Below are 26,365 nucleotides of genomic sequence, written 5' to 3' on the forward strand. Positions count from 1 at the left end.
TCCTCCTGGCCCACTTGGCCCATGAATGTTTGCGGGGTCTTCAGCTCATTTAGACACTAGGAACAGCTTCATCACCTCCCAGAAAAGCATCATGGTGCTTTTGGTGAAGGCTTTCATTGGATCACCCCAACTCCTGCTGTCACTGTCTGACACTGCACAGGGATTCCCTGGGATGGGTAATATGTAGCCAGGGGTGCTTTTATATGACTGATAGTCGACCCTCATAGTAACAGTAAAGGTAATCACAGCTGCTGATCACCATGCTGACTTTCTAGAGACAAAGACAAACCCTACAGATGTTTCACACAGGGAATAAGAAAAGCATATGCTTATTGAGTATAGGCTTCGTGCCAGGTTTTGTGCTAAGCAGTTTATGCCTATTACTTTATCTTCTAGGATGGTTAGTATTATCACCACTTACAATAGCAGCAACTGGGATTCAGAGGTAGTTTGAATTCAAGGCAGTGTTATCAAGTACCAGGGTGAGTCCCCACGTCTACTTCAAGCTCTAAGATAATACCATCAACCCAGTGTTTCTTCTGATTAGATGAAAACACAACATCAATAACTACTTCACCTTCAGTTTTTGATACCAACAGTATTGCAGACATGTTCATTTAATTAAAATAGGTTCTCAGAGTTAGCTTCATCATTTGCTTGGCGATAGGGTATCACATATCCTGCTTGTTCTAACAATTACTACAAATGTTGACACGGGGTACGCCTTTGTCCTTCTTCAGCCTATTGTTTTGATATAAGTGCGTTAACTCAGTTCTGCTTTTGAGCTTAATAACCCCCTTTTATTTCACAATGAGCCTTTTCCCCCTTATTGAACCCAATATGCTCCTTTTCCTCTTATCACAAATTGCCCCGTTTTCATTGCGTGATCTCTGCCCCACAAAAAAACCCCACACAAAACCTCTACCTCAGATTGACATTTATCTCACTGTTAACCTGATAACCTGGACATTTTTAACTGGATTTTGATTAGTAATCCAAATGCACCAGCAAAAATCTAGCAGTTAAGCTGTTTTCTACCATATGTGTCCTATTTAGGAAGAATTGCAGTCTCTCTGTTTGTGTTGCTGTGTTTATTTTAAATATTCCTTTTTTAAAATGCCAGAATAGCATTTATGAGGGTAGGAAATTGAACAGGTTTGCCTTTATGTAACTGTAGGCTGGTTTTTTTTTTTAACAAATGTTAGGAATCAAGGGGAACCTGTTTCTAAAGATAATGAGGAGGTATGTTATGTGTTTATGGTTTTGTCAGTTAGATTCAGATCTCAGTTGAGAGACTACTCAGGGTGAACAAGATCAAGCGGTTTAGTTTGGTCAAGAAAATTAGAAAGCACTTGATCAAATCTGTCAAAGTGGTTGTAAAAAGTAAATAATATGCGGAGCAGTTACAAAAACCGATTTGCTTTCATTTGATTTGCAAGTCATGGTGAAACATGCTTAACATGAGTCTTCAACCTTGACCTCTCCTCCAGGTGGTGCTGCAGGCGGCGGCTACTCACAGGTCATTCCTATGGAAGAGGTAATGTGGTCTGGGATTTCCTTCCTGGGATTAAAGTTTATTTTAGAGATCTTAGTAGGCAAATTACTTGTTTGCTCAACAGAAGCAGTACTTCAGAGAAAAACATCTTAATTTGCCAACTTTTAAACAGTTTACTTTTTTGACATGACAAGGACTTCAAAGCCTGGCTTGCAGTGAAAATAATAAGCAAGTGATTAAACGAAGCATGAGACAGGGAAGAACAAACATGAAGTGAATTCAAAGTAATAACCACAGAAGTGGGAGCAGCATATAGGCGTGGAGTTGGGTCGCTCCAGTGTACTTCTCGCTCACTGTTTAAAGGACGTGAGCATGTTCTTACTAATCCAGTGTTGCTGTTGATCCCAGGAGTGTGGCGTTTATGATTATTGGCCATGTCTCTTAGGGAAAATCAGTGTTCCTTCTGAGGACAGGTAGCAGTTTGTTTTCAAGAGATAGCTGTGTTGGCGTTTGTCCACTAGCTGTGCTGCCATCAGTTTTCCATTGGCTTTAACATAGGGACTGGTTTGGTTGCAATAGAATGAATGTGAAAAGATGCAGAGAAGTTGGAAGACTGATGTGGCTTCTACCCTTTTGTAGTTTAATCTCCACCTCACTGGTGACATCCATGCCATCACTGCGGCTAATAACCTTGTGGCTGCGGCCATCGATGCCCGGATGTTCCACGAACAGACCCAGACAGACAAGGTAGGCTGCTGAGACCCCCACAGGCACTTTCGGAAGGTTTGAAGCACTCGAATTAATGTTGGACCCTTGGGTACCAATAATGCGGGTAGCAAGACAGTGGCGTTCCTCTCTCTTAAAAGCCCTTTTCCTCCTTTTCTCTAAGGCTCTCTTTAATCGTTTGGTACCCTCAGTAAATGGAGTGAGAAAGTTCTCTGATATCCAAATCCGGAGGTTACGGGTAAGCTTTTCCCTTGTTCATTTTTGATATTGTGTGAAATTAGGTGATCGATAAGGAGGTTATAATCTCCTTAGAGTAGCCTATTTTGGACAAGTTCATCCATAACCATAGTCATAAGGTTATGATATACATAAAGATGGGTGGCAGAGGTTGTTTCTCACTTATCTTTGAATTTTTAGTGGTTAGTCCCAGAGTCAATAGAGCACTGATGACCTGCTCTCAGCTAAGAAGAAAGACACTTCTTTATAGCATGGATATAGGAGTCAGGATGCCAGTGTGGCAGCATAGCAGCTTCTAGAGTTTGAATACCTGCTCTTTGCAGCATCAGGGCCTTAAACAAGAGTGGTTACTTCTGTATTTTATTTGAACTTCTATTACAAATACATAGTTATTAAACATACACTGTGCCATATGACCCAGAAATTCTACTCCTAGGTATTTACTCAAAAGAAAGGCAAACTTGTATTCATATAGAAACAAAGTCTACAAACAACCTAAATATGCTTCTGTAATAAATGGATAAACAAACTGGTACATCCATACAGTAAAAAGGAATGAACTGTTGATACACACAACTTGAATGAATCTCAAAGGCATTATGTTGCTTGAAAGAAGCTAGCCGCAAATGGTTGCATACCGTATGCTTCCATTTATATGACATTCTCAAAAGACAAAGCTATAGTGATGGAAAATAGATCAGTGGGTGCCAGGAGTTATGGGTCGGGGAAAGGTGTGGCTATAAAGGGGTAGCACAGGGAATTTTCAAAATAAAATTCAAAATATATTCTTGTGTTACTTTTACATGTGAAAGAAATGTTATATATCTGTAAATATTCTTTAGACTGCCTGACACATACAAGCATTCAATAAGTGGTATGTGCTACCTTGTTATCAAAAGTAGTTACACTCACCTTATTTTTAATTTTTTGCAACTTTATATTTTAATGCTGTAAGAATAGTACACAAGCTCCAGATGCAGTAATGATTTATATTTTGCCCTACTTGCTTTACAGTCTGTCACTATTTATATATATGCATTTTTCTCTGGACTTGAGAAAAAGTGACTTTTACACAGTTTGATATTTTTTAGCTTCTCTTGTTCTCACACCCCACAAAAAATCCTTGCATAAGGTAAGTCAGCTATTACCTTGTTATGTAAAAGAATTGTGTTCTGCAAGGCAGCAAGTACTGTAGAAGAGCAGGCAACTTCTAATCTTACCTTTGCTGATGGAACTTTCTGTCAGGTGTGGGGAGGGGCTGGACTCAACGTTTAAATGATCCTTTAAAAAGCTCTAGGATTTGAGATCAAAGGACTTGTCCATGGCCACAGCACCCCTCACCAGGTTGGAACTAGAACGTTGATCTTCTGTTTCCTGGTCCCCAGGCATCCTCTCTTGTGCTGTGTTATCACAGTCTACCCACCAGGTACTCAGTCAAGAAGGGTTCTCAGCAGCAAATTCTCAGCTTAGTGACTGAGGGTTTTGCTGACTTCTGTAAACAATGTCATGTTCCAGGCTTGTGACGCTATTTGACAAGCCAGTGAGCACCAGCTCTGAAAACACACCTGAGGTTTTAAAACAAAGTCCTCGTAACACAGGAAGGGAACTATGGGAAGAGTAGGGTTTGCTGGGGCCACTCGGATCTACCATGAGTTAAGAGAAAAAGAGAGTACATTTTAAAGGCATTTTCCATTTCAGTATTTGACCATGGTACACGTAAATAAATAAATTTCCAAGTTCCGTGAGGAGGAAGAAACAAACCCTTGTGCCTTTTGGAATAGTAAGAAGGCAGAGAAAGGATAGTACTACTTAAAAAGCATGTACTGTGCTAGAGCAATGTCTGTTCTGTTCTTCTGCATTGAAAGGACTATTTATCCCTTTAAATATATTCAAAAGGTCAGCGTATTCGTTTTAAAAAAGGCATTAAAAGTGATTTACATTGATTTTTATTGATCGATGTTTGTTTTTGCCCTTCTAATTTTGCATTTGACTTGGGCTTCTCAACTGTTTGATTGAAAAAGCTTTTCCTTTCAATATGTTTGCATATGGTGAGTTAGGTACAACACTTTTTGGTCACTGTGTTTACATAGGGCTTCGGTTTAGGGAAATGCCTCTGGTGCTCAGTGATAGGGACAAACATGTTAATAATACCTTTGTACATGTGTGAATGGGAAATAAAGATTTAGCCAAAGGGGTCATAGTTTTCCCTTCTGAATTTAACATGGTTTATATTTCCCCTATCTGGAGATAGGGATAAAAAATTTTTTAAAAAAATCATATCTGCTTTTGTTTGGTTTGTTTTATTTTTGTTTTAATTTTCCTACCTCTCCAGAGACTAGGCATTGAAAAGACTGACCCTACCACACTGACAGATGAAGAGATAAACAGATTTGCAAGATTGGACATTGATCCAGAAACTATAACTTGGCAAAGAGGTACCAGAGCAGGGTGTACACCCCATTGGTTTGGTTATACTGCACGCCCCATGCCCTCCCTTAGAGTTGGTAAAATGGGAGGTCCATAGCTTGTGTATTGGTATTTTCATGGTTAAGGCCTGACTAAGATGGCGACTCACTCGTTTTCCTGGCCACCTCCATCAATCTCCCTCCTTATTAGCTGTAATCAAACCTCCTTTTGTTCGGTTAGCTGGACATTTTGCTGGCTCTTCAGTGTTCATTGGCGTGAGGAGGGTTTTAAGGAAGTTCATACATAAACCAAAAATAACATTTTGCAACTTTCATTTTATGCAGAAAGTTTTGGTGTCATTAAGTAGAGAAGTGATGTTTAATCACTTCTTAAATCAGGTTGCCCTTTATTCTTAGAACTCTTGTCTGGCATAAGTGACTTGATTTTTCTTGTAGGTCTGGAGCTTGCCTACTCACTTTTACCTCATTTTCTTAAACTCTCTTGTAACAAAGTAGGTAGCCTTCAAGGTTTAAACATCCAGCAGATTGGTGAGTGATTTGCCTGGTTTCACTGCCAGATGTTGCTTTTCTCTGTGTCAACTAGCATGGCTTAGAGTTTTATTTTGTACCAACAGTGTATGCATCTAAACTCTGTCACTGCTGAGAAGAAATTTTCATCTAGATGCACAGAATGCAGCTAACAGGCAATTTATTGACTGTTTTTGTGACTGTCATTGGCTCAGTAACTGTGCTAGCTAATGGCATTTTTAAGGCAACTCTCCTAATATCTAAAACCACACTGATATTTCTCTTCCTTTGCTTCAATAGCTTTAGACATATGGTATAATATTTTATGAGGAATAAGCTAAAGATCCATTTCGAAAATTTATTATCGCAATCATTTTTCCTTTGTTTTATATGTAATTCATGCTTTCTAAGAAAGTAGAAGCAGACAAGGGAAAACATGGATCATACCCACTGACTGGCTGTTTTATACACAGAAATTAGATGCAAGGAACTAGACACCATTTAAAAAAAAATAATAAGGATAAACTCCAGCAACTCATTACATCCTTATCAAATGGAGTGGTGTGTGTGTTTCTCCAAGTGCTGCACAAGACACTGCTTTTAGTGTTTAAATTATTACAGTCTTTAAGGAAAATAATTTGGCATGTTATCAAGTACCTTGAAAGTGCCTCTCCTCTTTGACCCACCCTAAAAGAGTGTGAACTGGTTTGCTGCTGTTTTTCATTTTGTGTTTTGTTATTTTTGGTATGTCATACAAAAAACAAAATTGGGAATACACTAAAATGTTCACCGTAGTTAGACCTAGGAGGTGGGATTAAGATTAGTTAGTAGGTTGATCTTTGCCATGTTTTCAAGGGTATGCAATTGGAAAGATTTCTGTCATCAGAATGGAAATTACTTCTTCTAAGTGTGCTAAAGGAAAGAGCAGGTCTGTTACCCAGCCTGCTTCAAAAGGCATTGCCTTTGCCCTCTGTTTATGGGCCTTGTGTGTCTCAGGGTTATGTAAGATCAGTGAGTCATCCCACAGGACAACATAAATCTTGGCCTTTTGAAAAACTGTCCTGCTCTGTTTTTTGTGGAGTGTGGAATATGCTTTGAAACAGATTCCAGATTTCTAGTTAGTTGTTTGAATTCTCTAGGAAGAATAAACCAAGCCACTCTACAGTCTTGTTCTTTAATTCCTGGTATGCAAACGTCATTTCTAAACTTGGACCCATATTCTAGCTTTTTGAAATCAAATATTATAGTCATTAAGTTAGATTTGTTGCTTAAAATTCTGCTGGTTCCTTTGACTTTATGGTCCTTTTCCGTCTCTACTATATCTGCTGTATTTTCCCTCTCTACTGTATCTTCCTTTTCTACCGTAGTGCTGGATACCAATGACAGATTCCTGAGGAAGATCACAATTGGACAGGCTCCGACGGAGAAGGGGCACACACGGACGGTAACTGCCTGTTCCTTTCTAAGTAAATTAGCTCATGGGCACTAGATCCTTGCTGCTTCTATCCTCCTCCATCCCCTCCTGATCAGCTGATACTGCCAGGTGGTGTTCTGCCTTCTCCCTTGTAAAATGAGAGCGAGTAGGTGTGTGGTATTGAGCACTCCTGACAGGTTTTGCAGTAAATCCCATGTGTCACCTGTGTATTTTTCCCCCAGTATTTTTTCCTGGAGGTGGAGTGCCCCAAATGAATATCCTTGTACATGAATTGATTAAAATTGCTTCTTTTTTGTGGCCATTTTGCAGTATGTCTCTTCGGTGAAAGAGCTTCTGAGTTAGTCCTTTGTATGTTAGGGAAACCATGATCATATGATTACAAGCTGCCTTCACAGGGATTGTTGGTCCTACTAGAACATTTATCTGTAAAAATTGACTACTCAAGGTCTTAGAATAATTTATTACAAATTTTTGCTGTTGGAAGGTTATTTTCATTAAGTTCTTTTTGTACTGTTCTTTTATTCTGTCCTTTTAAGCTATTTGTTTAAGCCTGGGATGCAAACAAGGATTACTTTTGCAATCCACGCTTCTGTTTAACACAGTTTTCCCTGATGCGTCTTTTCCCTGCCAACAGGCCCAGTTTGATATCTCCGTGGCCAGTGAAATCATGGCAGTCCTGGCTCTCACCAGTTCTCTAGAAGACATGAGAGAGAGACTGAGCAAAATGGTGGTGGCATCCAGCAGGAAAGGGGAGCCCATTAGTGCAGAAGATCTGGTGGGTACCCAGGCACTCCAGACTTGGCAATCCATCTGTGTCTGTTGTCCCAGCATGTCTCAGCAGTTACCACTGACAAAAACTGTGGCGTACTTAAGATGCTGCAATTAACTAATAAATTCATATGATCTTGCTACTTACTAGATAATTATGAAGTTTATAAAAAGTACTTCATAGTGAGTGATAGATGGTATGCTCCAATAATAGACCACGGGTGGTTTGAGCAATATCTTCAGCCTGTGAGTATTTCCAAGAGAGGGTGTCTGACTTCGGTTTCAGAGAGCATCAGGAGTCCATATGAGGCCCTTAGAGCTGAGCTTTGAGTCACCCCCTGGACTCTCCCCATAACAGGCCTCCCTGCACAGAGGTCGCTCATCATGAGGCTCGGCACCATATCCACGCTGATGACCACATTGGGAACAGCTCAGCCAGTTCTTCTAATGATCCTGCTATACTCATTGTCCACATCAGGATTATTTCTGAACTATCTACATGGTATTATGGAGTTTGAAATGAGATAATCTTATAGATTACTTTTTTTTTTTTTTTTGGCTGCGTTGGGTCTTCGTAGCTGTGCGTGGGCTTTCTCTAGTTGGGGCACGTGGGGACTACTCTTCATTGCAGTGCGCGGGCTTCTCATTGCGGTGGCTGCTCCTGTTGCGGAGCACAGGCTCTAGAGCGCAGGCTCAGTAGTTGTGGCTCACGGGCTTAGTTGCTCTGTGACGTGGGATCTTCCCGGACCAGGGATCAAACTCGTATCCCCTGCATTGGCAGGCAGATTCCTAACCACTGCGCCATCAGGGAAGTCCCCTAGATTACTTTTTTAAAAGCCTGTTTGTGTTCACATACACCAAAATGGTTGGCCTATGATTAGCGGTCTGTCAGATGAATCCGTAAAAGGGGGGAAATATTAATTTCCTGTTTTCAACAGTTAATGTGTATAAGAACAGAAATTGTTTTAAATTTTTACACCAAGCCAGGAACTTAGAAACTCATTAAAACTGAATATAAGTGGGATCCATAGCTTTATCTTACAGTGATACCGGTTTGTTCATCTGTGGTTGGATGGCTTAAAAAGAGGAACCTGATACATAAGAGTTGGTGTTGAACTCCTGGGTAAATTTTCAGTTTAAGGTACAGGAGACACATATTAAATCAGGTTTAGAGCCATTCTGCCCAGACACCAAAGTTACCTATAATTCAGTATTCTTAGGAAATAGCATTTCCATACCGTAAATGAGTCTAAAATGGATTCTCCACATCGATCAGCAACAGAGCTTCACTGAGATGCTTGTTTCCAGGGTTATGTATTTTTCCAGAATTTACATATGGATGTCATTTTCATTCTCTCTTCTCCCTTAAGATAATTGGCAACTTTATTGTATATCCTGAAAAATAAATAGACAAATGAATGGGTGGTCTAGTTTAGGTAAAAGTACTCATTGGTCCAAGATGGCTAAAAAAGGAAGACCTAAGAATGTTGAATTTTGGCTTCAAAAGGTAGGTTTTTGGCTGGTGGGAAACAACCCTTCATGCCTTTGTTTTGCAGGGAGTGAGCGGGGCATTGACAGTACTCATGAAGGACGCCATCAAGCCCAATCTCATGCAGACGTTAGAGGTGAGCAGAGTGACTCCTGCCTTCCTGGACTGGTTGTAAAGCAGATTGATCCTGGGGAGTCAGAGACCTTCTCTCCCTGGTCACCTCTTCCCATTCTTTCTCATAGTTGTGACTGGGACTTTACTGAAATCTAAAAGAGGTGGCTTCATACTTTCCCTTGGGAAGTCTTTTTCTTTTGGATTCCAGCTAATTTTGGTCCCCTTACCAAGTGGTCCCTTTTGAAGCAGGATGGGCAGCTTCGCTCATGATGTCTTGATTTCCACAGGGCACTCCAGTATTTGTTCATGCGGGACCATTTGCCAACATCGCACACGGGAATTCCTCCATCATTGCAGACCGGATTGCACTCAAGCTTGTTGGTCCCGAAGGGTTTGTAGGCGAGTGCTTTTGCAAAATCAGTGATAGACTGTTCTTTCTTTTAACATCAAGGGAGTTGGGATGGCATTTTTACAGTTGCTTTTCTCGTGACAGTGACTGAAGCAGGATTCGGAGCAGACATTGGAATGGAAAAGTTCTTTAACATCAAATGCCGGTATTCTGGTCTCCGCCCGCATGTGGTGGTGCTTGTTGCCACTGTCAGGGCTCTGAAAATGCACGGAGGTGGCCCCACGGTGAGGATCAGGAGTTGGAAGAGTCTGATTCTCAGAAATGTTCTGAAGGCTAAAGGGAAACTGGATGACTTGTGCCAGTTTCTTCATTAAGCTGCTCTTGTCCTCATGACTAATGGGTTGCCAGAAGCAGGGGATGTTCAGACGGCTCTTGTGCTGGCCGCCTTATCACTCCTAGGCAGTGCCAGCTCTTGGCATTTTAAGAGGGCCGAGGTTGTCTTCATGGCCTACCTTTCGGAGCAAAACACCTGATAATATCAAAACCCCTCCAAGGACATGTGCTTGGCTATATTTACAAAAAACTCCTTTATGTTCAGACTGTTCTTTTTAAATCTGAGTTCCTTTTCCCTCTAATGGTGATGCTGGCAGCCAGCCAACCAAACCATTTAGCTGAGATCGAGGTCAGCCCCTTATTGGGAGGTGGGTGCTGGGCAGGACCGCTAACAGCTTGGAGTCGGGGGAGAAGGAGCTCCAGACTGCCTCCAGGTGATGGGGAGAAACAGGTGAGCATGGTTTATCTTCAGCTCCGACCTGAACTTTGTGTTTTCCTGAATTCATACTGCTTAGAAATAGTACTTTCTGCTCTATTATTTTAACACCTTTTCTTCAGCACCTGCATGTGAAGACATGGTGCTCATTTTCAGAAATTAGTTGAAGTATTAAATTCCTGTCCTCCGGGATCTGGTCTAGTAACTTGATAAATAAGACCTCCCTCACCTACAGAAGAAAATCACTGTTTCTTAGTGTAGTGATCAGCGGTTTTCCTGTTACAGCAGTTCTCAAGCATGTTGATCTCAGAACTTCCTTACACTCTTAAAAATTATTAAGGGCCTAAAAGAGCTCTTTGTTCAGGTGATATTTACTATATTAGAAATTAAATATTGACATAAATATTAACATAAATAACATTTTTTTAAGTGAAAAGTGACTATATTTTCCAAAACAACATTTAGGCATTGTACGCTTTTCAGATCTCTTCAGTATCTGGCTTAATCAAAGACCGATGGATTCTCATCTTTGGCATTTGATCTGTTGTGATATCACATGTCACATAATCTTTGGAAAAGTCCATTGTATACTCAGGAAATAATGAGAGTGAAAAGAGCCATAATGTCTTAGAATTATGAAAATAGTCTTGAACTCTTGGACCCCATGAAAGGATTAGGTCCCCACTAAGGGGAGAGCCCCTGTTGTCACAACCCCAGCACACCTCTCCAGTCGTACTCGTCCCCGAGGCGCTCCTAACCCAGGATGCCCCTTTGTGCTAGGCGTGCAGGACGGACTCCCTTTTCCTTCCTGATCATAACCAACATTTCTCTCTCTTGCACCCCCTCACTCACCCTCACGCCTTTGCACCTCCTCTCCTGATCTCATGTCTGGAAAACACTGGGGTGCGTAAGCTGGCAGCACTGAGAGGAGAGCTTTGCGCACAGCTCTGCCGGGACCCTCGCCTGCTGCTCCTGTTACCTGCTGGAGCCACGTGCGGCCTGGACCGCGGGCTCAGGTCCCTGCTTCGTGCCCCGCCTCTCCGAGGCCCCTTTGGAGCTGGAGCACCGTGGTGTCTCTGAGGAAAGGGAGCCAAGCAAGCTGAAGGCTTCCTAATCACTGTCCATTGCCCAGTGGCGTCCCTGGAACTGGCGCCTTCACCCTTGCTGCACTTCCCTGTGGATGTATCAGGGCTGACCCACCAGGTACCTCTGGAACAGTGAGCACTCACAGAGGAAGAAAATCCTTGTGTGTTGTTTCCCTCTTGTTCCTGTTGCTCACGTGCCCCATTCAGCCCCGCAAGGGGGTGGGCTGGCTCCATGGACCAGCCCACGGACCCGTCACAGGGCGTCTGACTTCACGGCAGATGTCTCAGGGTGGCTTTTGCAGGGCTCACAGCTGCCTTGTTCTCTACACTCAGCTTTACCTCCACCCCCACTGCTGTGTGCTTCACTCGCTGGGGTTATTGCCCCTGCCAAGGACACATCCCTTCCCTCACCTGCCTTCATAGATTCATCCCTTCTTACCTCTTCAATTCAGGCCACGAAGGTCTCCCACTCTGCTCAAAGCAGTCATTTTTGTTCTGTGCCGTAGTATTGGTCATAGCTCTAAATCCTTAGGGCAGAAAACAACCTTTTACTGCTGTGTATCCCCCAAGCATGCAGCTTCTGGCCTTTAACACATGGCAAAGCACTGTTTGAAGCTGAACTCTAATTGTAAGTAGAAAATGCCTCTGACTTTGCTTCTTTTCCTTCCAGGTTACTGCTGGACTTCCTCTGCCCAAGGCTTACATAGAGGAGGTAACTTCAGTCACTTCTAATTACTTGGCCTAGAAAGCACCACATTCTGAATCAGCATTTCTCAACCTGGCCCATTTAGAAATGACTGGGCTGTCGCTATGACCCAGGGTTGCTCTTGGGAGCAGGGTGTGCTAACAGGCCTGCAGTGTGCTGAAGAACTGTACTAAATGAAACAGGGAAGAAAATTCTCATAAAGCAATTGCCCGCATAGGATGTCAGTAAAACCGCTCCCCTAGACCAGTGGTTGGTTCTCAACCAGGAGCAATTCCCCCCATCCCAACCCTCACCCCAGAACACTTCGCAATGTCTAGAGACATTTTTGATTGTTGCAACCTGAGGTGGGGAGTGCTACTGGCTGGCATTCAGTGGGTAGAGGCCAGGGATGCTACAATGCATAGGACACTCTCCACTATAAAGAAATATTCAGCCCAAAATGTCAGTAGTGCTGAGATTGAGAAACCCTGCACTAATCTCATGGAAGCTTCCTTTTCTTCCCTGCATTAGCTCGTTGATTCTCAAATGCCGTTCATATCAGAAGCAAGTAGGGGCCTTTTTTGAAATGCTTTTTCCTCTGCAGAGTTAAATCCATATTAAGGGGCCAAGATAGGGTCAGCATCCTGGTTATTTTTCTAGGCAGTTTTCATAAACTGATTTGGTTTATGGCATTAATCAGGAGCTCAAGGAATTGTGAGCTCAAACCTTTTCATATTTATATCAGTAACCATCGAAGAAACATCTCTAGCACCAGTTTGGGGTTATCGTGTGAGAGATTAGGCCCCCAAATGAGATGGTAAGTTCGGCTGCTATCACTGTTGATTCAAGTCTTCTGCCTTTTTTGGAGGCTTTTAAATTGTCAGGCAGTACAGGGTCACTTTTCAGCCCCCAAATGAAGTAATTCAAACGCAGCTAGCAAAGAATTGCTGGTGCCTTCAGTTTGCCTGTCTTCTGAGTTATGATTTGCCTTTTATGGTCATTTGTCTGATTCATGCGTAGGAGGGGAATTCACAGTTCTGGCCCTCCTGCCACCCAGCAGCCTTTCCTGCATCTAATTAGAGCAACTGCCCCTCACTGGCCCAGCTGGTGTCTTCATTTAAGAAATTCTACTTATTTAAAACTATTCTCAATCAATCTTACGTATTAATTGGTTTTCATGTGACTAGAGGTAAGGAATTAGCTGTGCTCTTTAGAATGTCAACTAAATTCTAATCTCAGTTTTCAGTTATTAAAGGGGGAAAAAGCATAAATCATGTTTATAATTATCTCAGTTGTTTTCTATATCTTACCTTTTTTCTGCTGTTTTATGGAATCCACAAACCAAGCGCTATTACTGCTGGGTTTTACTCATGATCTAGTGTACTTATTTTTATATAAGACTATGATATTTTCATTTTTAAAATACTTAATGTATTTTAAGCTTATATATTAATATACCCTTTGTAAAAAAAATTAAATAATACAAGAATATAAAATATATATGATTTGAGTCCCCTGTTAACAGTTGGTGCGTATATCTCAACATTTTAAAAAATTCCATGAATATGCACATGTATTTTTGTATTTGTCCAACAATGGGATTAATTAATCTCTTCATAGTTTTGCCATTTCAGTACATCTTCGAGAGGTTCCATGCTAATACAGATTTTCTCACTTTTCATAACATGTACCTGATACATATTTATCGAGTGTGTATATCATGATTCACTGGCTCAGTCCCCTACTGAAGGAGCTTTGTGTTGTTTGCAGTTTTCCCATGCTGCAAGCAGTGCTCCAGGAAGCATATTTTAAAATGTGTTTCCTTAATTACTTTCCTTTAAATTTCATAGTATTTGGTTCTTAAAAATGGTATTTATCTCATTTCTGACACAAGAAGGTTTATGGTTCTAACACAACATTGTAAAGCAACTGTATACCAATAAAAAAAAAAAAAGGTTTGTGGTTGAGTTCATCACTGATGAAAGCATCACTGATGACTCCATGTTTTCTGACAAATGCCACACACTATGTGTGCTAGGCCCTGTCTTCTGATGGCAGGGTCTGTGCCATGCTGAACAGAGTCGGTTTGTACTGCTGTACCATATAAATACATACAATCTATAAAACAGGGGTCGTAAATATAATTTATTTAAAGGCAGCTGATTCTGTTTAAACAGCAAATAAGCTATTAAGATACAGCACGATGAGGGCAGATGCACCAGCAAATCTCACCCTTTCAGTGCAGCCAGGACGGCAGCACAGCTCACTGTAGGGCTGCAGGCTCCAGCGTGTCTCTGTTGGCTTGTCCTGCCAGTGAGTGGCTTCTGGGTCAAGGAGACAGTTCCTCTTTTAAGAAGAACCTGCAACTGTTTTCAGTTCTGCTCTCTGACCTCACAGACCTTCCACTGTTGTTTCTGCAGAACCTGGAGCTGGTTGAAAAAGGCTTCAGTAACTTGAAGAAACAAATTGAAAATGCCAGGATGTTTGGAGTTCCAGTGGTAGTGGCCGTGAACGCCTTCAAGTAAGTATAAAGTGTAAGAGTCCAGGGGGACTGTGGAAAACGGCCAGCAAACATCTCCTGGTGCTGATTGTGCAGCCCAGCTTTTAGCTTTGTTCTCTTCAGTTACTGTTGTTGGTTATTAAGCCTGTGCTTTGGGAGCTGTTGATGAGAGCCTGCCATATGACAGGCACCACGTTATGTCACAGGGGACTCATCACCTCACTTGCTGAGGGTCCAGAGTCAGATTTGGCTCCTCTGGGTGCCCTTCTCCACCAGGTGAAGTGGGTAACACACAGGCCAGAAGTTAACTGTTCTTTTTGGTCTTTAAAGGCCTTTTGTGCTAAGAGACGGTCATAGCCCTACACAGTTCCATTAGTTCACCAGGTCTGGTAGGATGTTGTCTTGATAATTTGTTAAACATATTGAGCTGGAAGTGTTCCTGTAAGAGAACTTGTGTGGGTTGTTTAGTTATCGTAATGCTGGTTTTGGTCTTGTTCTGATGGTCTAACTACAGCAAAATAGGAAGCAACATTTTTGAAAAGCTAGTATTTATCGATTCCTTATGATATGCTTAGAATGTTTTAAGTACTTTGCATGTATTTACCGTCTAAGCCTCATAACATCCCAATGAAATAAGTGCTATGATTATGCCCATTTTACCCATGTGGACACCAAGGCACATAAAGTTTAAGTAACTGGCTGAAAGTCACCCGGCTAGTAAATTGTGGAGCCAGGGTTCAAACCCAGGCAGTATTACTTGATTAGTGTCTGTTTATCAGTGGGTAATTCACATGGGTTTTAATGGCAAAAACATGACAGATTCTGTCCTCTCCAGCCATCGTCAATGCTTTAACATGAAGCACTGCCTTTACAGGACAGATACGGAGGCGGAGCTGGACCTCATCACCCGCCTCGCCAAAGAACATGGGGCTTTTGATGCTGTGAAGTGCACTCACTGGGCAGAAGGAGGCAAGGGTGCCCTGGTGCTGGCTCAGGCCGTCCAGAGGGCAGCTCAGGCACCCAGCAGCTTCCAGCTCCTCTATGACCTCAAGGTGGGCTACCTGCTGTATGCAAAAAAACAAAAAGCATAATGCAGTTTCTGTGTGGCTGCTTCTGCTTAGAGCCTATGTTTAGCAGCTTCATCCTGTGGGTTTGATTCCCATGTAGGTGAGTTACACGACCACAGCCTGGACTCTCAACTCCAGACAGCTTTCTTACCAACGCACGTTGCTGCTTACGGGCAGAGGAGGGCGTCCAGGCAAGAACACCCCGGGAGGTTGGCTCACATCCTAACTTTGAAAAGACTCACAGTACAGTCCCTTTGCTGGCAGGAGAGAGGGTTACATATAGAAGCAACAGTCATGGCAAATTGGCAAGGGGCTACATCAAACTCAGAAACATTTTCCCCAATATAGGGGAAAGCAGTGTGGTCCAAAGTGCACTTCCTGGTACGGATGCTGCCTCAAGTTCAGAGAAGCACTCAGGTGCAAAACCAAAGCACCTTGGCAGGCTTCAGCATTCTTTCCACCACTGAGTAAATTACGGTACATCTGGCTCAGGCAGAAGCACTGCTTATTCTGGGATGCAGTAAAGACAGTTCACAAAAGTGTTGTTATTATAGGGTTGTATTTTGTTTTCAGTTCTCTGTGTATTTCAGGTTGTGATTAGACATTAGTAGTATGCCCACGATAATTAGAAACTGTTAGGAACATGGAATGAATGTTGAAGCTAGTTCTGCTTGTATTATCTAGGCTGCTTTTTGGCTTGGTTTTTAGAAGATAATCATAAACTTTCAAAAATAGCCATAAAAAGGTACACGGAAGAAACCCTATTACTCTTGAATTTTAACAATCTCTTGTTTTCTTTGGCCCTTGCAGGTATAATACTCTTATATCTTAGTTACAATTAATTAACATTCTCCTACTGACATGGACATTTTCCTGTTGAGCTTTAGTTTTATAGACTGGTTTGAAAACCTGTTCAACCAACCATCTTTTTAGGAAATGCCCTAAACACAAGTTTGCAACAAACACAAAGCATTTACAGACACCCTTTCTAAGCCCCCATCCACAGTACCTGAATTAGGAAACCCAGTCCTTGAAGGCGAGCAGGAGGCCTGAAGAAGTGGGGTAATGAGGACTTTATAACCCATGTCTACTTGGAGCTTTTCTCTGTTCTGACAAACAGGAGGCTGCCACTTTTTCTCTTAAGCATCTGTTGGTCTTAAATCACTCCTCAACGAAAGTACTTTTGCTTCAGAAGTCCTGAATATGTCTTGGCATTTATAGAGCTCCAATTATAAGAGGCATATGAAAGTAGTTCCTATTGGATCTTTATAAAGCTGTAATTGAATAGACAATTATATTTATTTATATCCATATACAAAGCCCCTTCATAAATGATCACTGTTTAGTTCAAAAGAAAATGTTTATTTTCATTATTTAAGATAATTATTTCTTTCACAAAACAAAACTCAGTATTCTCTTAGCCTTAGTTGCTAGGGAGCATAGAGTCTGATGTTGCCTAATTTCAGTGATTTGCTCACCCAGGTTACCTGTGAGTAGCTGTCCTTCCCATTTCCTTCGGGTAGTTTCTCCCTGTGCTGTTTACTCTGAATCCTAGTGCCTTGAGCTAGGCTGCAGCAGCATTTAAGAGGCCAAGCCCCACATCCGAAAGCTTTGCCCTGGAGCAAGCAGCCCTGGGCTTCCTTGTTAGACCTAGAGGTCACTGGTTGGACCACTGGCCTCCCTCTGCTGCACTGTTTGCACAGGTGCCATGGAAAGCATATCCTTTCCCATCATACCCATTGCATGTTGATTATGTAAGTCACTAGGTTGTTTAAATATGTAGATGATCTTGTTTTTATAACTATTTCTAAGTAACAGCGATTAACGATCGGTATGTTGTGTTAAAGATAGCATCTGCCTCTCCTGTACACACCAGGGGTTCTGTGAATGGATATCAGTTGCCTTAGTTCATAAACAGTATCCCAGGTCTGCTTTGACAGGAGACTGATCTTCGTTATTGGAGCATTATATTTTATTTATGAAGAAATAGTTATTCTTGAGTAGTGAGCAGTATTGTTTATGATAGTGAGGTCTTAAATACACACACACACACAGTAATTTTACACCTGTGGGACATTTTCCACGTATAAAATCTGGGGCTTGGTAGTAAAAAAAAAGTTCTAATCCAATAAACCTCAAACTATTTGCCTATTTGTGTATGTGTATAAAAACTTCTCTGGCCCTTTTGGGGACTCTGACCTGGAACATGGCTGTAAGTAAAGGTTCGTGTCCTCATGGGTGTCTAGTCATGGTCTCCCCTCTTTCCTGTCTGTTAGCTCCCAGTTGAGGATAAAATCAGGATCATTGCACAGAAGATCTATGGGGCAGATGACATTGAATTGCTCCCCGAAGCACAGCACAAAGCTGAAGTCTACACAAAGCAGGTAGATGTTTGGTTGGTTCTTTCACCTCTTTATCCAGCAGGCCTTGAGGTCAGAATACCTGCATTCTTCCAGCCCACCAGGCATTGCTTCCCTCCTCTGGGTGGCAGCCTTCTCCCCTCTTAAATACTGAGTGTGGATTAGGTGGTCCGGTCCCAAGTTCTTTATCTACCCAGAGGTGGTATGTGAGTGTGGGAAAGCCATGAGGAAATATGGGGTGTCTTTATTGAGAGCCTTCAGTCGTACCTTCATGTCTGCTCCAAGCTATCGTTTTTTGTTTGTTTGTTTGTTTTGTTTTGCGGTACGCGGGCCTCTCACTGTTGTGGTCTCTCCCATTGCGGAGCACAGGCTCCGGACGCACAGGCTCAGCAGCCATGGCTCACGGGCCCAGCCGCTCCGCGGCATGTGGGATCTTCCCGGACCGGGGCACGAACCCATGTCCCCTGCATCGGCAGGCGGACTCCCAACCACTGCGCCACCAGGGAAGCCCCAAGCTATCGTTTTTAATTGGTTATATAAATGAAAGTGAAATATTCACTTGTGGGATATGGTTGTGAGTGCTTACCTCCTTCACCCAACAAAGTTTTTTGTTTTTTTTTTAATCAAGAATAACTAAGCTGGAGGAGGGCAGTGATGTAGAGATGTATGTAAAGGGAGTTGGATGTTTCAAATAAATTGCAGAAGCCATATCAGCACAGTGCCCGGATGTTCTTCGTTGCGTTGCCAGCCTTTCATTTGTCCCACTTCTGTTCCTGTCTTTCCCCAGGGCTTTGGGAATCTGCCCATCTGCATGGCCAAGACACACTTGTCCTTGTCTCACAACCCAGAGCAAAAAGGCGTGCCCACGGGCTTTGTCCTCCCCATTCGCGACATCCGCGCCAGCGTTGGGGCTGGCTTTCTGTACCCCCTGGTGGGAACGGTGAGTGAGTGCTGCAAGCAGAGCGCGTTGCTTGTTCACCCGTGCTTCTTAAATTGATTACTGAAGCCATCGCGCAAATGCCGAATTAGCAGAGTTCATTGCTGAGGAGAAAGCTGGAGTTGGGCCCGTTACGATGAATCGGCCGTCTTGCTATGGACCATCTTGGCCTCAGTTCAAGGATGATGCTATGACTGCTTGTACTGAATAATAACTCTGTTTCCCAGTGGCAGTATGACCTTGACTGAATCCAGGATGGGCCTGATTCATAGGCTGTGGTGGTGCTTATATATAATCACAACTGAGTTTTTTGGGCACCTTTCACAGACACAGACTCGGTCCTCCCAACAGCCCTTTTGAGGCTCTGCACCTCCCAGTTCTTCTTGACAGGCCTGGAGCTTATGCCTGAAATTCAGGGAATGCATCATTTTTGAGTAAAGAATTTCCCCCTTAAAATGTGAGTGAACCCTGTAGATATGAAAGGTGAGGGGGTTTATTTACACTTTGAGATGATTTGATTATCAAATCTTATCTTACAGGTTTCATGCATGTTTAAGGAGGAAAATTACTAATAGGGAGGTAGAGGAAAGCTTAAGGACCTACTTGCAGTTTGGACTGACTTTGTCCCAGAGTCTGCATTGATCCTGTGCTCAGGTTCCCCCACAGATCCGCCCAGTATCCTACATCTGCAGATTGTTCTTACTGCAATACAGGATCGAAATAGTAAACTAAGCCAATACACAAGTAAAACCGATTGGCCTCCTTTTGGAGCTTCTTTCAGTAAAAAAGCAGCAGGAGGTGATAGGATAGTTGCAAGTACAGAACGTTAAAACTGAGTCCACTTTCACCCCTGCTGGTTTTGGCCTTGGGCAGGTTCTTAAAGGTGTGAGCCCTGCTCTTGACAGCTCTCTGTGGGGCAGCACCATGCGTCACAGTGGTGGTCAGACAGGGCGTGTGCACCAGTGCCCCTCAGCCCCTCCCTCCAGAGGCACGAGGCGTGCATCGCTCTGCTCCGAGGTCCATCCGTGCCTGGGGTTTGTAGAAATTCCCTTTCAGTAGGAACGTTAAACCATTTCCCCAGCACCTTGAATATTGCAGAATGTGTGTTTCCAGAGAAATTGTCAGAACCTGGCAGCTGAAGGAGCAGTATTGTCGCTGCTACTTTGATGTGTGGGTGCAGAGGGGTGGCTGTAGAGACGAAGGCAAAGCTGAAAGTGTCAGGCTGGGACTTTCTCATCCAGAACAGACTCTCACCTTAGAAGCCCACCTGGACCAAGACATTTCCGCACATAATCTAGACGCCTTAACAGTTACTGTTCTTCAGGGTTTCTGATTGCTGTTGGGGCCTGAACAGGGTTCAGAGGACTTGAGCATTTTATGTACTAATTCAAGGTGTGGTGGCTTCTTTTTGGAGTTTTATATCTAAGTTCCTATATGTATGTACACATACTCTTTTCATTTAAAAAAATTTTCTGATTATCAACATGACCAATGTTTAAGGGGAAAAAAGTCCTCTTTGGGAAAGAGTAGTACTGATAATTCTACTAATCGCTATTTTGGGGATTATCTTCAGAATTTTCTGCCCATGTGCACATGCGTGTCTACATCAGTGGGCACCTGTCCTTCATCTTTTTTTTTTTTTTTTTTTTTTGGCTGCGTTGAGTCTTCGTTTCTGTGCGAGGGCTTTCTCTGGTTGCAGCAAGCGGGGGCCACTCTTCATCGCGGTGCGCGGGCCTCTCACTATCGTGGCCTCTCTTGTTGCAGAGCGCAGGCTCAGTACTTGTGGCTCACGGGCCTAGTTGCTCCGCGGCATGTGGGATCTTCCCAGACCAGGGCTTGAACCCATGTCCCCTGCGTTGGCAGGCAGATTCCCAACCACTGCGCCACCAGGAAAGCCCTGTCCTTCATCTTTAGTGTCATCTTCAGGCTCTTAGGCTAGGGCGGAGGACCAGTCCCTTCCTTTTTCCTCCTTGTCCCCACACTCAGCAGTCGCTTATCTCTTACAGAATGTGAGAACAGAGACCGATGTCAGCTACCTGTAGTACGTTCTAGGAAGTATTGATTGGCGCTCAGATGTCAGAACCAGGTTTTTTAAAGTATAAGTGTTTTGTTATGTAAGGTGACTCATCCTTTTCTATGACATTTTTATAGTTAAGTTGTAGAAGTTCCACTTTAACTCTTTTCCTGTCTAGATCTGATTTGAAACTTGTATGTATGTATTCATTATAAAGGACATTGTTACAGGTTAAAAATATACTGAGTTTTCCACTTACAAGCCTTACAGATTTATATCTAAGTAGATGTTTGTCAAAGCCAGCTCTTTAGAAAAAGAAGCAAGTGTAAATAAAATCCATGAGCATTGCAAGTTCAGGTTTAGAAGGCCAAATTGGACCAGTAAGAACAGTGATTGTAAAACCATCTAGATTAGGTACAGAAATGTCTTGGCCCAAGTTAAAGGATACTGATTCCTAATGTTGTGTTGCTGAAGCAAAAATAATATGGGTATCTACACAAGACTCATTAAAACAAAATTAAACAGCAGACAAGCCCTGCACCTCATTTTGATTTTGTGATGTGAGGACCGAGGGGGTGAATAACTGACTCCTCAGCACCCCCAGCACCTGCCATTGTGGGACGAAGGTGGAGGCACCTCCTCAGCCTCTTGTTGCACCAGTCTGTGTGGGAGCCCATGAGGAAGCCTGGTGTTTGGTTTGCTGGAGGACTCGAGGGTTTCTCTCTGAGATCATAACAGGATCAGTGACTTGGTTTTTAATATGTAACATGAAGCGTGCCATTTTATGGTTAACTATAAAATAATATTCTGTCTTTGTGCCTTGAGCTTTCTAGCTGAAGGGAAGGTGAAAAAAAACATCATATTAAGTTTGTTTTTAATGCTATTTTGCATCTCCTAGATGAGCACCATGCCTGGACTCCCTACCCGGCCCTGTTTCTATGATATTGATTTGGACCCTGAAACTGAGCAGGTGAATGGGCTGTTCTAAACAGGTAAGTTGTTTCTGGTGAAAGTTCTGCTTTTTTCCTTATGAGGCATGTTTATGAATTATAGGACTCCAGCTAAAGCTATGAAAGCGCAAATTCAGTGCTTTCAAAAGTTTTCTTTCCAGACATCAGTGAGAGAAGAGGGGGCAGTAGTGAGGGTTGGCAGTAACCAATGAATGAAATACTTATATTTCAACATTTTTGGAAGAAGAGCAGGGTTCATCACAGTTTGTCAGTGTAGGGTGGAAAGGTGCCATCCAGTGAACTAAGGAGGGACCCCAGTGTAGGTTAGACCTCCTCTGTGGAGCCCCAGGAGGCTCCGGGCTTGGAGCTGATGGCACACTGGAGGGCAGGAGCAGCTGAAGGTCTGTATACTCTGAATAGACAGTTGGCACACAAGAGTGGTAAATGTCCCAGAAAGTAGAAAAGAGAAGGAAGCAGGACCAGTCCAGGAGTTCTTGGGTCTTAAGTGAAGGGCCCCCAAGGACTCATCACAATGAATGAGCCACCCCTGGACATATCCAAGTGAAATTTCAGAAACATCAAAGAGGAAAATCCTAAAAATCCTCTCCAAAGAAGAAGAAATGGCTTGCCTATGAAAAAAAATGAGAATTAGCCTGAACCCCTGTCTTCTTAGCAGTAAAAGGCTCCTAGACAGTGGAGGAATGCCCTCCAAGTCTACGGGGAAAGATGACTCTCCACCTGTATTTACACCCACCAAATCTATTCAGAGGTTTTCAGACACGCACAGCTTGGCACCCCGACGCCTCTTCCTAGGAAGGGATTTAGCAGTGTACTCCAGCACAGCGAAGACCAAACAAAGAAAAGGGAGACCCGGTTTTCAGGAAACCAAAGCCTGGTCTGGACTGTAAAGAAGGGGAGTCCTGACAACTGCAGGTGACCCAGAGTTACAAATCCCACATGGAACAGGAGGAGGGAGGAATTGACAAAGAGTAGAGAGAGCTAGAAAGACAAGGGTGTCAAAAGGGTAATTATGCAAAAGAAAAGCTCTAACATTGTTTAAGAATGCAAAGGTCCAGGTGGAAGCAAACCGTGGCCATCATCTGGGCAACTGTAAGGATGATTGCTCATAGAAGCACCTCTGCTTACACAGCAGAGAGACCGTGTGCTAGATGCTGGGGGAGCACACAGAAATGTCATCCTGGCTCATGCTTGGTCTGCCCTTGACAGTATTCACACAGCCATAATGTAAATGCTGTGCATTGTCTTCAAGTCTATGGACAGACCCCAGAAGAGCTGGCAGTGGGAAGGGAGGTAAATATTGACAACTTTGACAGTGAGAGAGGGTGATGGTGCTGTGTGGAAGGGAAGAGGAGATGTTTCAGCGCTTAGAGAAAACTATTTCATGTTTCATTTTCCTTCCAGATTGTCCATCTTCAAGAAGCAACTTTGAAAGTTTGGCCAGTGTTTATTGGGCCTCCTATCAGGAAGTGTGTGGAAGTTGAGAGAAGTCAGTCCTGGCCCCAGAGATTTTCTGAAAAATAAGTAGTGGGAGTTTCCCCAGAAGCCTTTCTTCAGTATTAATTCCCACCATCGTGTATAAGTCAACACAAATCATTCATGCACATGCCTCATTACTTTACTGAATTCCTAGAATAAAAGTAAATAATTTTGCAATCTCGGTGTTCAAATATAAATTGTAGCATTAACAGACTGCTGCCCTAGCTCTCTTGTCCTGTGTGATCCGGGAGACCCCTGGGACTGAAGAAGCAAGTTGTAGTGTGTACTATGTGATACATTGTGTTTAAAGGGGGAAAGGTGCATGGCTTGTGTGTTTCTGGGAGGACAGGAGGCCTCCTGAGAGGGCTGAGGGAGAAGTAGAGTCTGGAGGACGTGCCTTTTTGTCATATACTTTTCTGTATTCTTTTTTTTTTTTTTTTTTGCGGTATGCGGGCCTCTCACTGTTGCGGCCTCTCCCATTGCGGAGCACAGGCTCCGGACGCGCAGGCCCAGCGGCCATGGCTCACGGGCCCAGCCGCTCCAGGGCATGCGGGATCTTCCCGGACCGGGGCACGAACCCGTGTCCCCTGCATCGGCAGGCGGACTCCCAACCACTGCGCCACCAGGGAAGCCCTCTTTTTTTTTTTTTTTACGCCGAGAAAGTATTGCTTACACAGGTTTTTGTCCTGAATTTCCTTAGAATTCCCGTTTCTGTCACAGCTTTAGCACCATTTTTTTAAAATTTATTTTATTTATATTTATTTTTGGCTGCATTGGGTCTCCGTTGCTGCGTGCGGGCTTTCTCTAGTGGCGGAGAGCAGGGGCTACTGTTCTTTGCGGTGCACGGGCTTCTCACTGCGATGGCTTCTCTTGTTGCAGAGCACGGGCTCTAGGCAAGCGGGCTTCAGTAGTTGTGGCTCTCAGGCTCTAGAGCGCAGGCTTAGTAGTTGTGGCACACGGGCTTAGTTGCTCCGCAGCGTGTGGGATCTTCCCGGGCCAGGGCTCAAACCTGTGTCCCCTGCATTGGCAGACAGATTCTTAACCACTGTGCCACCAGGGAAGCCCAGCACCATTTATTTTTAATAAGTCCTCAGGAAGGATGGTCATACAACATTAACTGTAGGGTAGCTCTTTCTGCTCTGTTGGTTCAGCACATATTTATTGAGCTTCTACCCTGTGCCTGAGTTCTCTCTCCCTCCCTACAGGATGTTTTTTCCCTCACATGTTTTCCCTTCTCTTCTTGTTCTTTATCTTCTATCTCTGTTCTTCCTCTCCCATCTTTCCTCCCTTTCCCCCTTTTTCTTCCTGCATTGGATCCTTCCAGAAGATGTTGCATCCCCACCGGTGCCAGTGCTAAAAGACTGCTAGCATGGGCAGGGCAGTGTTTTTCCTGGTGTCCTTGGTTTTATTATTTTTAATCCCCTAGGTGTGATTGTAATAGTGTCGGTTTTGCAGTTTAAAGAAATGATGACAGTGCTTCGGAGGGCATATGGCAAAGGGGTCATGGGCACGGACCCCCAGCCCCACCATGCTTTGTATACTGCCTGGCACGTTGTACACACTCAGTGATGTCTGTCTGCATGGAGTTCATTGTTTCTAGTGTTTTTTAAAATGTCCTATAAAACCTCATCTAGATGGGACTTGCTGGGAATTCAATTTGTAAACAGGGGAAGAAAGCAGTCTATTGTCAGACGTGGTGACTTAAAGATCACCTTAAGGAATTTAGGCTTCCTCATATCACCAAAAGCCATGTGGGTTTATTTATTTATTTAATTAAAAAAAATTTTTGGCCGCACCCCACAGCATGTGGGATCTTAGTTCCCCGACTGCACCCCCTGCATTGGAAGCCCGGAGTCTTAACCACTAGACCACCAGGGAAGTCCCTGCTGTGTGGGTTTAAATCTTTAATATTGATAGAAGTTTATAAACAGCCCTAATACAATAAATAAGCCAAATCGTTTCTACCAGGTGTTGCTTGGAGTGAATGGACTAATGCAAGAATTTTCCTAGAAGTAAAATATGCCTTCAGTAAAAATTCAAATGGTACAGTTTGCTTTTTCCACTTGGCAATATACCTTGGAGGTCTTGCTCCATCAGCAGTTTGGGATTCATCTTGTTTCTTGTGGCTGTGGAGTATTTAAACAGTCCTGATGGACACTTAACCGTTGTTTCATGGTTTGGTAGCTACAGGCCCAGCCTGTGGGTGAATAGGGACCAGGATGGGAGAAACAGTATGATCAGTAGAGATCAGATAAATAAGCAAGTGATTTTATTGGCACGCTGTATCTGGTGATGTTAACAAGATAAGCTGTAGGTAGGATAATTTCTCATCAGATTGGAGATATATTTAGAGCCTGTTTCTCATTATATAATGAAAAGCTACTAACTGAGTAGCAGACAATGATATGGGTAATAACTTACTAACTGTCACTTAAGTGAGTTCAAGGATGACAGGTTTCTTTCATGTATGAGATACTGGATACATTTTTTTCAAACTCAGATATGGCATCGGGTTCTAGTTATATTCTAAAGAAAAACGACAGCGCAGTATTTTATTTATAGTTCTGTACTCTGTGAGTGTGTGTGTTGGAGGTTGGAGATGAGTTATATGTAATACACCTTACAGAAATCTGCCCTTCAAATACAAAATCAATTCACCTCTTACCTCAAACCACTCTTCAGTTCCCTTTCAGTAGTTGGGTTTTTTTTAAGAAGAACAAGTGGGATAAGATCTTACAAGTCATTAAGATGGCCTTTATTGCTTTTAACCTATCGCTGATTTCATTTCCAGTTACTTCCTAATAAGACAGCTATTCTACCCTGTCTTCATCTACATAAGCTCATCTTATTTTTGCCTGAAATTGTTGCAAACTCCCAGATCTGCTAGATTTGAGAAAACTTGGATCTCAATAAGTAATTGCATTTCAGTTGGTTATGAGTGGCATGGATTTCTTT

The 26,365-nt window shown here is 43.0% G+C and overlaps 1 protein-coding gene across 4 annotated transcripts in view; it reads left to right on the top strand.

The window, feature by feature from the left end:
- Nucleotides 1-23,587, top strand: part of MTHFD1 (methylenetetrahydrofolate dehydrogenase, cyclohydrolase and formyltetrahydrofolate synthetase 1) — a 57,859-nt gene extending 34,272 nt beyond the window's left edge. For 2 of the 4 annotated variants that reach the window (XM_081228125.1, XM_081228124.1), the window contains exons 13-29: nucleotides 1,491-1,537; nucleotides 2,135-2,242; nucleotides 2,385-2,459; nucleotides 4,791-4,893; nucleotides 5,377-5,412; nucleotides 6,759-6,835; nucleotides 7,461-7,601; nucleotides 9,151-9,219; nucleotides 9,485-9,596; nucleotides 9,691-9,830; nucleotides 12,071-12,112; nucleotides 14,506-14,606; nucleotides 15,460-15,637; nucleotides 17,929-18,036; nucleotides 18,800-18,952; nucleotides 21,862-21,955; nucleotides 23,336-23,587. In XM_081228125.1, coding sequence (XP_081084251.1) covers nucleotides 1,491-1,537; nucleotides 2,135-2,242; nucleotides 2,385-2,459; nucleotides 4,791-4,893; nucleotides 5,377-5,412; nucleotides 6,759-6,835; nucleotides 7,461-7,601; nucleotides 9,151-9,219; nucleotides 9,485-9,596; nucleotides 9,691-9,830; nucleotides 12,071-12,112; nucleotides 14,506-14,606; nucleotides 15,460-15,637; nucleotides 17,929-18,036; nucleotides 18,800-18,952; nucleotides 21,862-21,951 — 1,580 coding nt within the window. In that variant the 3' untranslated portion in view covers nucleotides 21,952-21,955; nucleotides 23,336-23,587. The remainder of the gene's footprint in view (nucleotides 1-1,490; nucleotides 1,538-2,134; nucleotides 2,243-2,384; nucleotides 2,460-4,790; nucleotides 4,894-5,376; nucleotides 5,413-6,758; nucleotides 6,836-7,460; nucleotides 7,602-9,150; nucleotides 9,220-9,484; nucleotides 9,597-9,690; nucleotides 9,831-12,070; nucleotides 12,113-14,505; nucleotides 14,607-15,459; nucleotides 15,638-17,928; nucleotides 18,037-18,799; nucleotides 18,953-21,861; nucleotides 21,956-23,335) is intronic. The other 2 variants (XM_081228127.1, XM_081228126.1) reach the window with 1 other exon arrangement.
- Nucleotides 23,588-26,365: the final 2,778 nt, after the last annotated feature.

This window comes from Mesoplodon bidens, assembly GCF_964165515.1.
Source record: "Mesoplodon bidens genome assembly, chromosome: 3".
In the NCBI taxonomy this organism is placed as follows: Eukaryota; Metazoa; Chordata; class Mammalia; order Artiodactyla; family Ziphiidae; genus Mesoplodon; species Mesoplodon bidens.